This window comes from Hyperolius riggenbachi, chromosome 7, assembly GCF_040937935.1.
Source record: "Hyperolius riggenbachi isolate aHypRig1 chromosome 7, aHypRig1.pri, whole genome shotgun sequence".
NCBI classification, from domain to species: domain Eukaryota; kingdom Metazoa; phylum Chordata; class Amphibia; order Anura; family Hyperoliidae; genus Hyperolius; species Hyperolius riggenbachi.
In genome coordinates, this window is record NC_090652.1 from 259908571 (window position 1) to 259925871 (window position 17301).

The 17301-nt window shown below is 43.6% G+C and overlaps 1 protein-coding gene across 6 annotated transcripts in view; it reads right to left on the reverse strand.

The window, feature by feature from the left end:
- Positions 1-366: 366 nt before the first annotated feature.
- The window catches only part of XIRP2 (xin actin binding repeat containing 2), a 686858-nt gene continuing 669923 nt past the window's right edge, over positions 367-17301 (reverse strand). For all 6 annotated transcript variants that reach the window (XM_068245604.1, XM_068245598.1, XM_068245599.1 and 3 more), the window contains 2 exons: positions 4514-4647; positions 367-452 (listed from right to left, as the gene is read on the reverse strand). In XM_068245604.1, coding sequence (XP_068101705.1) covers positions 4553-4647 — 95 coding nt within the window. In that variant the 3' untranslated portion in view covers positions 367-452; positions 4514-4552. The remainder of the gene's footprint in view (positions 453-4513; positions 4648-17301) is intronic.

The window sequence follows — 17301 nt, forward strand, 5'->3', positions numbered from 1 at the left end:
GTTTCTCACTTTCTGACCTCTTTTGTTCCCCTCCCTCTGGGGGATGCCTGACCCCATCCACGTGTTTCATACCATCTTCTGGGGGCCACTTTGGTTTGTTGACAATAACTTTCTCCGCAATTGAATTCTGACGAGAGCTTTCTGTTGATGGAGGCCATGTTATACTCAGTTTGCCGACTTCACCAGATGCCTTCAGCATGGCATCATCTAAATTGTTTTGTGCTTCACTTGAGGGTAAGTTTGGTGGACTACTTGAAGTACTAGACTGTTTCAGTAATGTCCTATTCTTGTCTTCTCGCTCTATCACCGTCGTAGCTTCACTCTTTTGACTCCATAGCTCTTTGTGCGGCTTGTATCCAAAACCTTCATCATAATTTCCTTTTGACTTGAAGAGTTGTTTAAAATGGGGTTTGCAGAACATATTTCCATGGAGAGAAGCATAATTTCCTAAACTGTTAAAGGAAAATGGAAAAGATTAGAAATACAACGGTAAAAAGTAATACAAATATCACCCTGTCGGTATTCCAATAAAAGACACATCCAACCATCTTTTACGAAAGATCAGACAGCTGAAATAAATTATTGGTAAAGTGTTGAATTCTGGTAGATTAACAATATATATATAGTCACGGACAGTAAAATGAAAATGAAAGAAGTTATCTAGGGTAAATTTACAAGCGTACTTACTAAAGGGAACCAAAGGTGAGAGGGCTATGGAGGTTGTCATATTTATTTCCTTGTAAACAATGCCAGTTGCCTGGAGGTCCTGTTGATCTTCTGGCATACGTAGTGTTTGAGTCCAAACCCTGAAACAAGCATATGGCTAATCCAGTAAAAACTGAGTCATCTAAGTCAGAGTAGCTGATCTGCATATGCTTGTTCACAATCTGTGGCTAAAACTATTAGAGGCACAGGATCAGGATGACTTTCAGGCAAGGGCATAACTATAAATCATGGGGGGCCCCAGCAAAACAATGGTCCCTCACAATCTTCACACACTGTCTCTTGCCTTGGTGACCCTGACAGCCTGGGGGCCATCTGGTGGGTCATAAACCAAGTGTTGACATCGTAATCTTCTCACCCATTGCCAAGTGTAGCCACAAAAATACCGGATCTTAAGAATGGACCCCTTTATCGGAAGTAGTAGTTGGGGCTCCCTTACAGCTCTAGGCCCCCCTGCAGTCACAGAGGCTGTTCCCCTGTAGTAACACCCCTGCTTTCAGGCAACTGGTATTGTTTAAAAGGAAATAAATATGGCAGCCTCCATATTACTCTCACCTCGAATCCCTTTTAAAGACAGACTTTGTTAAGGCAGGGAACACTCTTGCTGGAGTTGTATGCTTTTCTCTCCATGGCAATATGTGCACAGCTGCACTGGCTAAATATGTATGCTCAGGAAACACATATCGTTACCGTTCATCCCCATTTTCATTCCCATTTTTCTGCGCATATTTAAATCGTACAGCTTTCTGCTTATTCCCACACGGTGCGCGCGTCCGCAAATTCAATGTATCCTGCCGCATATGAAAAAACATGGAAGGAATGAAAAAAACATCAGTGGAAAAGCAAACACACCGCGTTAGAGACCTGCAAATCGCAGGGAAAAATGGCCCTGCAAGTGTGCTCCCTGAATAAGTACTAAAATCACGGCAAAATAGGCACGATTGCAATTTTTCAAAAAATCACGATTGCGGCAATTTTTACGCAAATTTTACCTTGATTTCAATCCAAGTCAATGGAAGCAGGTTTTTTTATTTTAAATGACCCGAAAAGCGCTCTACGGTGTGCCAGGGCCCTTAGAAGTTATGAGGTAATTGTTAATCAGTTGGCTAATCAGCCAGGCATCTGATGTCTGGCAAATTCGTTCATAGTGATTCAGGTGGATGGATAGAAATTGATACATGAATGGAAAATCTCCTCTTTAAGGGCTCAGAAACGTTCACTCAAAATAATTGACCTAAAACTATAAAAAGAGCAGTCTGTACTTTATCTCTTTTTACTTTAACCTCCCTGGCGGTTTATTTATTTTGCCAGGGAGGCTGCAATGTGGTTTTTTTTTAATAAAAAAAAAAATATTTCATGCAGCCAACTGAAAGTTGGCTGCATGAAAGCCCACTAGAGGGCGCTCCTGATCCGTACTTTCGATCGCCTCCGGCAATCGAAAGTAACAAGATAGGCCGCAATGAGCGGCCTATCTTGTTTCGCTTTCCTCGTCGCCATGGCGACGAGCGGAGTGACGTCATGGACGTCAGTCGACGTCCTGACGTCAGAGCCGCCCGATCCAGCCTCTAGCGCCGGCCGGAACTGTTTGTTCCGGCTGCGCTGGGCTCGGGCGGCTGGGGGGACCCTCTTTCGCCGCTGCACGCGGCGGATCGCCGCGGAGCGGCGGCGATCGGGCAGCACACGCGGCTGGCAAAGTGCCAGCTGCTTTTTTCAGAACTGAAATCGGCCCAGCAGGGCCTGAGCGGCGACCTCCGGCGGCATACCCCGAGCTCAGCTCGGGATTACCGCCAAGGAGGTTAATCAGGTTCAAGTGAATTGGAAAATTTTCATGATTCATACTGAATATCTGTAATAAAAAAAGGCAAAGTGAATATTTCTCTTTTTCAAGCGTTTGAGCCTCAGTTTGGTATAAAAAGCCAGGTGCATTATTTTAGCAGAGGAGAGCAGTTACTGAGGGACCGAGTGCTTGCTATCAGGCCTGCTATTAAGGCTTTTAATCTGCTACAACCAACTGTTATTAGTGAAATGATGACATTGTGTGGGAATAACCACACAGCAGGAAATACACATTATTAATCACTTAGGGCAAAAACTGGTATGCAGCTGACCACTAAAGGCTGCTCAAACAACCATGACTCCGAGCAGGTTGGTTTGGTGATTGTATATACCGAGCAATGTTGCTCAGTATTGTTGACATACTTTTTTTGCTCTAAGCATGAAGAAATATTTCCTATTAAGGAAGAGAATGGCCTCAATTCACTAAGGGCAGTTTGGTAAAATAATTTAAGTCGGTAAAATAGCGCATTTGGTGTATTACACTTTTTTTCCCCAAATTCACTAACCTTTCGGTAATTTACGGAACAACCATGCTTCAATTCACTAAGTCCTGCTCGGTAAGTCTCATATAATTTACCTCAATGGTATGTCATTTTACTTTTCAGTGCGGTTATAGGTTTAGTGAATTGGCATTTGGCAAGATGATCGGTAAAATCAGTTGTTTTTTGCATTACAAATAGCAGTAATGCTTAGTGAATTGAGGTCCATGTGCTAAAATCTTTCTTTTGACACTTATAAGGTCAGTAGGGATAAGCTAGAATAGTTTCGCGAAAAGTAAAACTGTTCTGGTGGTACGAGGTGGAGACAATGGCTGAGAGGGTTATCTCACCTGGGTCAATGCCTCTTGACTACTGCTCTCCACCTTCCTGCCTCCTCTGCCCTCACAGCAGAACTTCTGGCTGTGAAGGTGGAAATGTCACAAAGATGGAGAGCAGGGTGCAGTGCATTGTCAAGAGGCAGCGGCACAGGTGAGTTAACCTTCTTAACCATGGCCCCTTCCCCCATACATGTCGAGACCATTTTGTTTTTGGCAAATCTGTTCTTGCTTGTCCTTGAAAATCAGTTATATTTATTTTGGTGCCTCAAGTGTGTTTTGGCTGTATGATTCAAATCTCAGCCACGCAACACTACTTTGTTGCGTCTCAAACTCACTGTTTAGATACGCTTTAACAATCACCCATTGTGAAACCTTCAAACACTCAAACTTCACCTCCCAACATTAAAGGGACTCCGATCACCTCTCATGGGTATGTCTTTAAGCCAGACGACTTCCAACAAAGTCGTGCTATGACCCCTTTGGAGGAGCCTCTTGCAATGGCCATGCGTGTCACTTCCTCTTCCTGCTTCATTCAGTGATGCACTTCTCTAACAGAGAAGACAGGGGTGACCCAGAAGTTATAACATAGTCAAGATGGCAGCTGCAATTTTTAAATTGAAATCGAACGAAAACTATTTGGTGTAGAACGGCATCTTTAAGTACTTGGCAGTACTGGCCAGAGTCTCTTTAAAGGCATACCCATGAGAGGTGCTTGGAGTCCCTTTAACCTCTCTCTGATGACAAACCCAAACCTTCCCACTTAAGGATAACCCATATTCCTGATTCCCATCCATAACCATAACCAATGAAACTATGCTCTATTTTCTAACATTTCCAAGCTATGCTAAACCTTAACCAATATTCATCATCCTCACTACCAACATTGACTATAACTCCAATCAAGCTCCAATCTTCAGAACTTGAGGTTCAGGTTTTTAATAGGTAAACGCCAGAACCAAAAAATAACCATTGGCCAAAATCTTCTCTGCCAGAAGTAGCTAAACACGAACTATAAAATTAAATTATAATCAGAAGCCAATAACAAAATGAACAGTGCTGATTTGTCTGATCTGTCTTATGTAATGCTGATATGCCTGGTGCATAAAATGTCACCGTGGGGCAAATATTAACACTTACCTTAATTTAGTTCCACAGTGGTTACATCGGAAGCAGGTCTTATGAAAGATCTGCTTGTCTGCTACCAGGCATTCCATTGGGTAAACTTTCTTTTGACAGATGTTGCACGTTTCCTTTTGCGGAGGAAGCGTTTTCTAGAAAAAGTACAGAAATATTAATTCCTCTCCCATCACGAACATTTCTCAGCTATGAAAATATTTGCAGCAGTTACTGTACATTGTAATGTGTTTGCATAAGGCCAGTGTCGTTAAGACAATGAGTTGCAGGCAGGGGCGTATCAGGGTAATATAGAGCCTATGGCAAACACTGAAATTGCGCCCTCCTTCCCTGGCCAGAGCCACCTTCCCCTCTTAAAATAGCATCTTTTGTTCCGTACAAGTGTTATGGTGCCTGTGTTTTTTGACTCGGGCTATTGCTGAAGTTTTTGGAAATATCTCTTCTAATTTCCTCTATGTCCTCTTTCCTAACATTAAGCCAAGTGCACCCGAAATACATAAGATAAGTAGCCATGTTCCCACAGAATAATCTAATCTGAGGTGTGAGTGATGGGAGCCACAGGGGTAGGCATGAGAACGCAGCACAGCAGCAGGCATGATGCCTATGGTGCTGTGACGCAGATGGCACGAGCCGTGCCTGCACCCCTCTAGATACGCCTCTGGTTGCAGGGGGTAGAAGCATCTACTAGTTATTACTCAACTACTACTCTGCATTTCATCATCTCCTTTCCCTTTCCATTGACTTTCCACTCCCTCCCATTATACTTACTGTATCTCTAGTCTGCTCTCCACATTATATCTTCTTCTGGCACCCTTCACTGACTTCTCCGTCCCTATCCACTATACTTACCTCTAGTCTGCACTCTGCATTTCATCTGCCCCTCACACTTTCCATTGACTTTCTAATCCCTCCTATCATACTTGCCTCTAGTCTGCTCTCTGCATTCCAGATCATCACCTCCTCACACCCTCCCCTAACTTTTCAGTCCCTTCCATTATATTTACTTCTAGTTTTCACTCTGCATTCCATCATCTCCTCACACTTTCCACTGACCTTCCATTCCCTCCCATCATACTTGCCTCTAGTCTGCTCTCCACATTCTATCTTCTCACACTCTTCACTGACTTCTCAATCACTTCCTTTATACTTACCTCTAGCATTCCTTCATCTCCTCACACTTTCCATTGACTTTCTACTCCCTCCTATCATACTTGCCTCTAGTCTGCTCTCTCCACATTCTATCTTCTCCTCGCACCCTTCACTGACTTTTCAGTCTCTATCCACTATACTTACCTCTAGTCTGCACTCTGCATTCCATCTACTCCTCACACTTTCCATTGACTTTCTATTCACTCCTATTATACTTGCCTCTAGTCTGCTCTCCACATTCTATCTTCTCGCACCGTTTACTGAATTACCTCTAGTCTGCACTCTGCATTCCATCTACTCCTCACACTTTCCATTGACTTTCTATTCACTCCTATTATACTTGCCTCTAGTCTGCTCTCCACATTCTATCTTCACCTCGCACCCTTCACTGACTTCTCAATCACTTCCATTATACTTACCTCTAGTTTGCACTCTGCATTCCATCATCTCCTCACACTTTCCATTGACTTCCCATTCTCTCCTATCATACTTCCCTACAGTCTGTTTTCTGCATTCCTTCTTCACCTCACACCCTTCCCTGACTTTTCAGTCTCTTCCATTATACTTACCTCTGCTCTTCCCTCTGCATTCCATTTTCTCCTCACACCCTCCACTGACTTTCCATTCCCTCCTATCATACTTTCCTTCCACTGACTCTCCAGAACACAACTGCCAGACTTTCTGTACGTTAAAATTGCCAATAGCAGCACATTATCCTATACAAGTTATCATATCCTATCATGACATGCCTAAAGTTCCTTAGCTACTGTAGTGCGTTTTATGATCCAGCCAACATCTGTTGCGGTATTGTCTATCAGACAAAAGTGCTTACGCTGGAAACTGGATTATGCTAATGCATATTTTATACAAAGAGGCTTCTTTTAAAATATTCACTGAGAATTTAAGTTTGTTAAAAGAAGGTCAGACAATGTTGTTTGGGAATATATATGTGGCAGTTACAATAACATCATAAAATAATGTAACCTCATTTTGCAGCTGCTCTTCAGGCGGTGTAATGAAGCTGCAGTCTGTCCCGCATATCACTGGGTAATTATATTGCAGTGATTTTTACTTAGTGGCTCCGTAGAGTTCCATACGATAAACTAAATCATAAGAGTTCTTATTATTGACAAAAAGAACTTGAGAGGGATGAAAAAAATGGGCATTAAATGTAGATTCCCAGTTTTACAATCCACTTAAAGTTTTTGAACAGTTTCCCAGATTTTTCTACCTCTGCTTCCCTCCCTGGCTGCATAAGACAAATAGAGTATATCTGAGATAAAAAGGCAAATCTCAATTCTATGTTCTTACCTCAAAATGTGCACCAATATCATGCATGCATGATCTCGGCACTGTACATAAAACAAGTGGATGGGAGTATATTATTAATTACTTATACAGCGCCGACATCTTACGCAGCACTTTACAGAGTATATATATTGTCTTGGCACTAACTGTCTCTCAGAGTACCGTAGCTCACAATCTAGTCCCTACCATAGTACTATGTCTATGTATGTACCTAGGGCTAATTTTTTTCTAGGGGAAATCCAATTAACTAATCTGTATGTTTTGGGGGTATAGGAGGAAACTGAAGTGCCCAGAGGAAACCCGCACAGACACAGGGAGAACATAAAAACTCCTTGTAGATGTTGACTTGGCTGGGATTCGAACTGGGGACCCAGCGATGGAAGGTGAGAGCGCTAACCACTACGCTGCCATGTATACTCACCTTACTCTTTCTCCAACTGACTGCTGCTTTTTCTGTGTCTTCAAGGAACTTATCTCAGATAGAGAAATTTGTTTAGACAGCATGTAAAAGTACCCATACATCACTTGTGCACAAGCATATCAAGCATAGGACTAACCCCCTGTGATGGAATCTGATCAGAGAGGGATCTGTTTCCTGCCCATACACCGCACACCAATATCTGACCGGCAGGCAGCTTCCCCTGCCTGTTTAGCCGCCACCCAAGTGTGAGGGAGAAAACACACTTTCAGGCTCCCTGCACACTGCAAATTCAAATTTGCAATTCTGATTTTCCCTGGATGCTATTAAAACAAAAAGAAAAACGCAGCATGCAGTACCGATTAAAAATCGTAAATTGGAATCGCATGTTAAAATTGATTTAAAATCGGAATCGCATGTAGTGTGCAAGAGGCCTCAGAGCCATTCTCTGGCTCTCCATCGGCTTTTCAGCAATTGTTCTGCTATTTTTTTGTTTGCGACGACATATACTGTAATTGTGAACGCGTCCCATCACCGTGGTGAAAAAAGTGCATTGCTGTGCAATTTTAAAATGCGTGGAAAAAGCGTGAACGAACGGTCTGTGAAATCGTGGGCGCTTTGCCGTTGACTGCAAAACAGGCACAATTGCAGGTAGTGTGTTCCCTGCCTAAAAGTTTTCACCCGGTACCTGTGCCTATTAAAGTAGTGACGTCACACACGTCGTATTAAGGCTCAATGGGGCCCTAAGCATAATAGCAGATCTGGGCCCCTCCTCCCTCAAACCACCTCTTACCCCCCTCTGTTCCCCCGTGCCACCTCTTGTTCCCGTGTGCCCTCTGATGCCCCTGTGCATCCTCTTGTGCCCCTCTTTTCCTCCTGTGCCACCTCTTGTGCCCCCTGTGCCATCTTTTGTGCCCCTCTATTCCTTCGGTGCCACTCTGTTCCCTCTGTGCCACCTGGTGTCCCTCTGTGTCCCCGCTGTAGCCCTTGTGCCACCTCATAGCCCCCATGTCCCCTCATTTCCCCCATGCCACCTCATCACTTTCTCTGTGCTCCGCCTCTGTGGCCCCCTTCTACAATAACTCACACGGCCCTGTTAAAGCGCCAAACCTCGCCACTCTCCTACAGGCCACTCAGCTCCGATTACTACAGTTACTTACTTCAGCGCCTCTGACGTCATGAGGCGTAACCATGGTGGTGGGACGCTTAGCAGGAGAGCTTAGTGTCTCATCACCATGGTTACTGCCGGCCTGCGTCTCTCATGACATCAGAAGCGCTGCACGGAAGAAACTGTGGTGATTAGAGCTAAGGAGCCTGTGTCGAGGTTCAGCGTTGGATCGGGGCCATGTGAGTGCTGCAGAAAGAGGGCCACGGAGGCGGAGCATAGAGAGAGTGATGAGCCAGTGTCTAGGATACCAGGGCCGGATTACATGCTGATGGGACCCTTTAGAGACTGATAAAGGGTCCAATCAGCTGCTTGGAACATTTAGTGGGATGATCAAGCCTTAATGTCACACATGCACCATGTGGCACAGGCACAGGGAAGGAGAAAGGCCAGAAGTAGCGCCGTTGGACGGGTGAGACTTTTACACTGCTCAAAGGCATGGAGGTGGTATTGGGAAGACAATCACACTTGGGGGGACACTGGCCGGGGGTCTGTCAGATATGTCAGTAGTCACGTTATGAAACACCATTACAATCACACACCCGATTGAGCACTTGCAATGATATTTTACAGCATGTTTGCTCAACCCTTATGACTGATTCTGTACAGAAATTGATTGAAAGATCAATCAGGCAACCCTATGGCAGCATTATTTTCCGATTAGCTAAAATTATCGAATTGGAATATCAATTGGGCCGCAATATTGAGTGATGTATGGGCACCTTAACAGTCAGTGGTGATGCTATTAAAGCCTTCTTCTTTTCAAAAGGAATGAAGATGATTCCACAAAAATGATCAGAAATCAGATCGGACCTGTTGGAAATTATTTATTCGACCCATCTATCTGACGGGAAATTGCATGGTGTGTACCAGGCTTAAGTCATTTCCTGTAGTAAAGACTACCACAGCTACAGACTGTAGTCTTCATAGAAGCCTTTGTCTGAGCCCGCCCCCTCTAGTTCTCTGAACAGCTTGATGACATTGGAGAAGCAGCCCCCATCCACACAGCCTTTGCTAATTCCCTTGGCTGGGCTCCTTCAGGCCACGTGACCAAATCTTTAAAGTATATCTCCAGGCACTGGAAAAGATCAATATCGCTGTCCATATGGCCAGGCTAAAATCTAATAGCTTTTACTATTAGAAGCTGTTTCCATTATATCCTGATATTTTTGACACACAAATTGCTGTATAAGTGTCTTCTATTCTCCGTTGCTTTGGCCCACATTCATCTTTGTGTAGTCTTTTTTAGGTGCAGAACCACAGAATGGCATTTCAATTCGTCATCTGTGTCTGATTAATCCTCTAAGTCTGTCTGACATAAACGACCAGTAAGTATCACTAAACGGACAAGCATTAAGAAGTAAAATGGTAGGGAAGCTGAGCACTGTAGAGAGCTCCGGAAGTCCTCAGACTGTGTCAGAATGCCTCAGCTGAAATGTGATCACCAATCCAGTGAAATTATCATTTTTTAATCTCAGATGTGCTCTATATATCTAAAGAAAGAGAGGCAGAGAAACTGGACAGAAGTAAATAGGAAACTGTCCATGCCCATTACTTATAGCCCACAAAAGAATCATTTGAGAGAAGCATTTACCATTTGGACGTGGTAAATATACAGGTGATACTCGAAAAATTAGAATATTGTGCAAAGGTCCATTAATTTCAGTAATTCAACTTAAAGTGGTCTGAAAGCCAGCATTTCTACTTTGCTCTAAAAGATTCCTCACAGCTTGAAAGCTACTATCCCAGAATTTTTTTTAAGTAGAACATCACTGAAATGGTTAAACAAAGCACTTTGTCCTGCTATTCAGCTTCAAATCCGCATCCAAACTTTTGATAACAGTATCTTTGTTTACATTCCAATGTTGTTAAGGTGGCCATACACTGATAGATTTGCAGCAGATTCAATCATCAGATAGATTTCTGTCAGATTTCTGTCAGGTCGAATGTGACAGGAATCTATCTGATGTGTGCCACATACCAGGAACAGATTTCCAATAGATTTCAGAATTCAATCTATTGGAAATCTATTGAAAATCGATCTAAAGGCATTACTGCACCATTAGATCCAATGCAACTCTATGGGCCATCGACAGATCGACCCAGATTTTCCTTCCTGTCAGATAGATCAATTTTATCGAAATCGATCGAAATTGGCCACAAATCGATCGGCCAATTAATCGCTCGAAGACAGAAATCGATCATCGTATGAGCCCCTTAACAATGTGTGTAAACACAGTGTAACAAGTTAAATCGAACTCTCTGTGCTGCAGACACACACACACAGCTCAGAGTAGCTCATTAAAAGATGTTAATATACAATAAAAAGCAGTTTGAATAAAATGCAATGACAGCTATTAGGGCACAATAAACTACCCTTTGGAAACTTGTAACTTGTAAACAGACAATATTACCCACTTCACCAATGAGGGGTTTTACCCCTTGAACACCAGAGCAATATTCACCTTTCAGCGCTTTATTTAGGTGAGAAATTATTAGGGATGGGACGAATCCACAATTTCTTCGAATCCGAATCCGGATCCGAATCTAAAAAGGTTCTCGAATATCTCGAACCTTTCGAATCCCGAATCTAACGAATCCTGCACATAAAAATTGTGCGATCCGTGGTATAGTTGCCCGCAGTATAGGTACCCAGGCATAGGTAGCGAGGTAAAGGTGCCTTCAGTATAGCTAGCTAGGTATGGGTGCCTTCAATATTGGTAGCTTTCAGTATAGGTAGCAAGGTATAAGGGCCTTCAGTATAGGTAGCAGGGTTTATGGGCCTTCAGTATAGGTAGCAGGGTATATGGGCCTTCAGTATAGGTAGCAGGGTATATGGGCCTTCAGTATAGGTAGCAGGGTATATGGGCCTTCAGTATAGGTAGCAGGGTATATGGGCCTTCAGTATAGGTAGCAGGGTAAATGGGCCTTCAGTATAGGTAGCAGGGTATATGGGCCTTCAGTATAGGTAGCAGGGTATATGGGCCTTCAGTATAGGTAGCAGGGTATATGGGCCTTCAGTATAGGTAGCAGGGTATATGGGCCTTCAGTATAGGTAGCAGAGTATATGGGCCTTCAGTATAGGTAGCAGGGTACATGTGCCTTCAGTATCGGTAGCAAGGTATAGGGGCCTTCAGTATAGATAGCACAGTACATGTGCTTTCAGTATTGGTAGGTAACTAGGTATAGGGGCCTTCAGTATAGGTAGCAGGGTATATGTGCCTTCAGTATAGGTAGCAGGGTATATGTGCCTTCAGTATAGGTAGGTAGCTAGGTATAGGGGCCTTCAGTATAGGTAGTAAGGTACATGTGCCTTCAGTGTAGGTAGGTAAAGGGACCTTCAGTATAGGTAGCAGGGTATAGGGCCTTAAGTATAGGTAGGTAGGTATGTAGGTAGGTAGGTATAGGGGCCTTTAGGTAGGTAGGTAGGTAAAGGGACCTTCAGTATAGGTAGCAGGGTATAGGGCCTTAAGTATAGGTAAGTATGTAGGTAGGCAGGTATAGGTGCCTTTAGGTAGGTAGGTACGTATAGGGGGCCTGTAGGTAGGTAGGTAGGTAGGTATTGAGGCCTGTAGGTAGGTATAGTGGCCTGTAGGTAGGTATAGGGGCCTTTAGGTAGGTAGGTAGGTATAGGGGCCTTTAGGTAGGTAGGTAGGTACGTATAGGGGGCCTTTAGGTAGGTATAGGGGGCCTTTAGGTAGGTGGGTATAGCGGCCTGTAGGTAGGTAGGTAGGTATAGCAGCCTGTAGGTAGGTAAGGATAGTGGCCGGTAGGTAGGTAGGTAGGTAGGTATAGTGGCCTGTAGGTAGGTAGGTAGGTAGGTAGGTATAGCAGCCTGTAGGTAGGTAAGGATAGTGGCCGGTAGGTAGGTAGATAGGTAGGTATAGTGGCCTGTAGGTAGGTATAGTTGCCTGTAGGTAGGTATAGTGTCCGGTAGGTAGGTAGGTATAGGTGCCTTTAGGTAGGTAGGTATGTATAGGGGGCCTGTAGGTAGGTGGGTAGGTAGGTAGGTATTGAGGCCTGTAGGTAGGTATAGTGGCCTGTAGGTAGGTAGGTATAGGGGCCATTAGGTAGGTAGGTAGGTAGGTATAGGGGCCTTTAGGTAGGTAGGTATAGGGGCCTTTAGGTAGGTATAGGGGCCTTTAGGTAGGCAGGTAGGTGCGTATAGGGGGCCTTTAGGTAGGTATAGGGGCCTGTAGGTAGGTAGGTATAGCGGCCTGTAGGTAGGTAGGGATAGTGGTAGGTAGGTAGGTAGGTAGGTAGGTAGATAGAACCCCCCTCCCCCGCCAACCCCCCCACGGCCCCCTCCGTCCCCCGTGCCTCCTCCGCTCACCCCTGCATAATCTACTCACCTTTCCCGTGGAGCGCAGAGCGGCAGACCTCTTCGTTACTTCCCTGTTCCCTCTAGTGGCCGGACCGGCTCTTACTAATGACGTCATAGTAAGAGCCGGTCACTAGGGGGAACCAGGAAGTCGGCGAGAGGTCTGCCGCTCTGCGCTCCGCTATGGATAGGTGAGTGGATGCGGGCAGGGGGGGCGAGCGGAGGAGGCACGGGGGGGGTCGGAGGAGGTCGGAGGAGGACGAGTGCGAGCGGCGGATGCGCGGCGATGCGGCGTCGGGATTCGGCGGATTCGTATAATGGAAAATGGCGTCGGGATTCGAATCCACGAATCTCGAATATTTCCTAATATTCGAGGGATTCGTGGATTCGCCGGATTCGTCGTCCCACCCCTAGAAATTATGCATTTTAATGGGAAAATAGGAAAAAATGTGGGAAAAATTATTATTTTTCAGTTTTCGTCCATCATAGTTTTTAAATAATGCATGCTACTGTAATTAAAACCCATGAAATGTATTTGCCCATTTGTCCCGGTTATAAAACCGTTTAAATTATGTCCCTATCACAATGTTTGGCGCCAATATTTTATTTGGAAATAAAGGTGCATTTTTTTCAGTTTTGCTTCCATCCCTAATTACAAGCCCATAGTTTATAAAGTAACAGTGTTATACCCTCTTGACATAAATATTTAAAAAGTTTAGTCGCTAAGGTAACTATTTATGTTTTTTTTATTGTATTTTTTTTTATTACAAAAAAAAATAAATTGGGGAGTGTGGGAGGTAATGAGTTAATTTATTGTGTAAAACTAATGTATTTGTATATGTAAAATGCTTTAGGGTGTAGTTTTAATATTTGGCCGCAAGATGGCCACAGTGAGTTTGTTGTCATGCGACCTGTAAGCGTCCGGAAGGACGCTTACAGGAAGCAGTATGAGGCTGGGAAAATCACAATGATCATGCTGTTTCTCATAGAAGCAGCAGATTATTGCGAGGGGCTTAGATTAACGAACTGGAATGGATTTTCCCGTTCATTGATCTCCGGGCGAGCGGGCGGTGGCGTGCACGAGCGGTGGGAGCGCGCGCGCGGACAGCGGCGGTAATGCGGGAGGTGCGGATTTCTCCGTCCCTTGGTTTTTTAAGGGTGGAAAAAGGGACGGAGAAATCCATACCGCAGGGGGTAAAGTGGTTACATATTCACAAAAGCAAATATGATAACTATATGAGTAATAAACAGTAGGAAAACACATTTTTATTGAATATTATGTTGGGAGTTTCAGACCACTTTGAAGTGTACCAGAGACAGTAATATAGAAAGATTTGATACTTACCCAGGGCTTCCTCTAGCCACATGCGCAGAAGAACCAGACTGACTGATGAGTCTGAACCAGTTACTGGAGCTGAATGGAGCTGAATGGCAGACCGCGGGAGGATGGTGAGGGACTCACACGAGCTTATGGGTGTTTTAAATAAATTAGCTGATTAGAGTCTGACACTTTGAGCCTAGAATATTGAACATTTTCACAATATTCATACGCTGTGGGCCATAATTATTTAAATTTTAACAAATAAAGTCTTGAAATATCTCGCTTTGCAGGTAATGGGCTTGATTCACTAAGACAAATAGCATGCCTTATCAGAGATACCATGTCTTATCAAAGTGAACACGCCTTATCAGAGTAGCATAGTGAGCGCTACGCACCCGCAGGGGCTCAGGGCAGGATGAGTGGAGCTCTCGTCATTGCCAAGTAGCAGGCATACGTTTGCAATGCTACTCTGATAAGGCGTGTTAACTTTGATAAGGCGTGTTATCTCTGATAAGGCGTGCTATTTGTCTTAATGAATCAGGCCCAATGAGTCTATTGCATACATTAGTTTCACTGTTTAAGTTGAATTAATGAAATAAATTGACTTTTGCACGATATTCTAATTTTCAGAATTTCACCTGTACATCAGTGCCTAAATTGAGGTTTGATAGTCCTTTCTAAAAGATAACTGCATCTTTACAGTATGGTTATCTAATGCCACCTAATGCTGACAAACTGGTACACACTACTCTAGTTACTATTGTAAATGGGATGAAGTGACACCTAGTAATTGTGGTTTTGGTCTTTGGGTCCCTGGAGTACCATTAACAGTCTACCTGCAATAGGATGGGGGCAGTGATTAACTTTCTTTAACTTTAAGGCAGGGTTCAAACTTGCACAAATCACTTCTTTCTCCAAGTGATGTGAAAATGCTTTTGGCCACACAGCTAATGTAGCATGTTTTTTTGCATACCTCATGCAATTCACATGCAGCATCTTTAGAAAAATGTATACAGTACTACAATTTTTTGTTCTCATCCATAGATTTGACTACAAATATGTATTGCCAAGTTTGTAAAATATGGATAAGCATTGTCTGAGCTTAGAACTGTGCAAGTGACAACTTAAATATTCAGAGTGCATTTTATTTTCACCTTACCTGTTAAGTCGGACATTGAGAAATTACTAGAAAAAAAAGTTGCTACAACATGTGACTGGCAGATGATGTTCTCAGGTCTATGCTTCCTTACAAAACCCAAATCATGGATTTATTGATTACTTTGGGAGCTGAGCGAAAAGGTGTGCAATTTATTCTGCATGCACAAATGTGGACTAAATCCATCAGCTGCTTGGTGTGTAAGGAAATGGAGATGTGAGAATCTGCTGTAAGTCAAAACAAGTCAAATCAGTTTGGTGGATGTTGGCGGATAGTCAGGTGTCATAAACCCTATTTTCATCTCACATTTCTTAGGTACCAGGTACGAGATGATGATACGGAATTTATGCTCTTGGTTTCAGACATGGAGTTCCAAGCTTAATGCTTTAGACGTACCAGTGTTGCCTTATCATGCTGATAGGCCTTCCTTCAAGAAGAGCAGAGAACAAGAAGAAGAGCCAAACAAAAGGATAGATTTAGTAAAGGCCACATAGGCTATCCCTTACATCAATAGGTCTGCGAGGAACAGTGCCCAACTGGTACTCAGCAATAAGAAATGTACAGGACATCTGTTGTTTACAACATTGTTAACTGTCTTTTCTGGCTTATATAGTCCTAAATAATAATTTCATTGAGGTTTTCCCAATGTCTCAACTGAAACCTGTTGCAAAGCTCCAGACCTCTGACACCTGGAATTAATGCCTCCTGAAATTACTTCAGTGGTGTCAGTATTTTATTATTACAGTGCATGATCGGAGTTTAGTTTGTAGAGGGCAGTGAGTGATTATTTCTGAGCATCAGATACCAGCAACTTCATTCAGAGACCATTACCATCAACAGAATGTGGAAGACTGAAAATTCTGCCCTATTCCTAGTCTCAGGGACGGATCTAGGGGGGGGGGGGGGGCAAGCGGGTCTCTTGCCCCAGGCGCAGTTTGTTGAATTCTTAAAAAGGCGGCAAAATTTGGATGGGGAATGGCAGTTTAGGCGCCAAAACCTGACCTTTAGGCGCCAAAACCTGACCTTGCCCCAGGCGCAACTTGGTCTAGATCAGTCCCTGCCTAGTCTAAGGGAGCCTGAAAACTCTGCACTATTCCTAGGCTAATAACGACTATATTGGGAGGGAGGAGGCTGTCCACTGATGAGTCAGGATAATGGCTGGTATAATAAAGAACAGTCTTACTCCATAAGGAGGTTTATGAAGTGTTTCTTGGATACACCCACTTCTTCATGTTAATAATACAGTGTCTTAGTGATCACAACAATTAACCAGGAGCACCTGTAGCTCCTGAATAAGTGGGAGAATGACAATAAATGCATAGTTTGTTTGTGGTGTCCAATAAAACTCTAAAAAAAACTCCTGACGAGGTAAGACTGTTCCTTATTATACCAACCATTATGCTGACATATCAGTGGGGTGCCTCCTCCCTTCCAGTATAGTTCCATTCATCTTTCTTGGGACTATCCTTGCAGCCTATTGGTTCCAGTGGACCTTTTCTTGGAGTGCAACCCAAGTCCAGAAGAGGACTTTCTATCCGAATGGGGACGGATTTCTCCACATGCTCACAACAGTGGTTGCTTAATTGCAACTCGGGTTTGTAAGTCGTAATTTTTGGTACTTATAATCCCTTTGGCATTAAATACTACACTATTGGAGCTGCTGGTTGCTCTCTGCCTTTTTCTCTTTCCGGTCACGGGAACTCTACACAGACCTCGTCATACCTGATACCCCCACATAAAAAATACCTTAATTCTACAGGGTGGGGCATTTATATAGATACACCTTAATAAAATGGTAATGGTTGGTGATATTAACATTCTGTTTGTGGCACATTAGTATATGTGAGGGGGAAAACTTTTCAAGGTGGGTGGTGACCATGGCAGCCATTTTGAAGTCAGTCATTTTGAATCCAACCTTTGTTTTTTCAATAGAAAGAGGGTCATGTGACACAT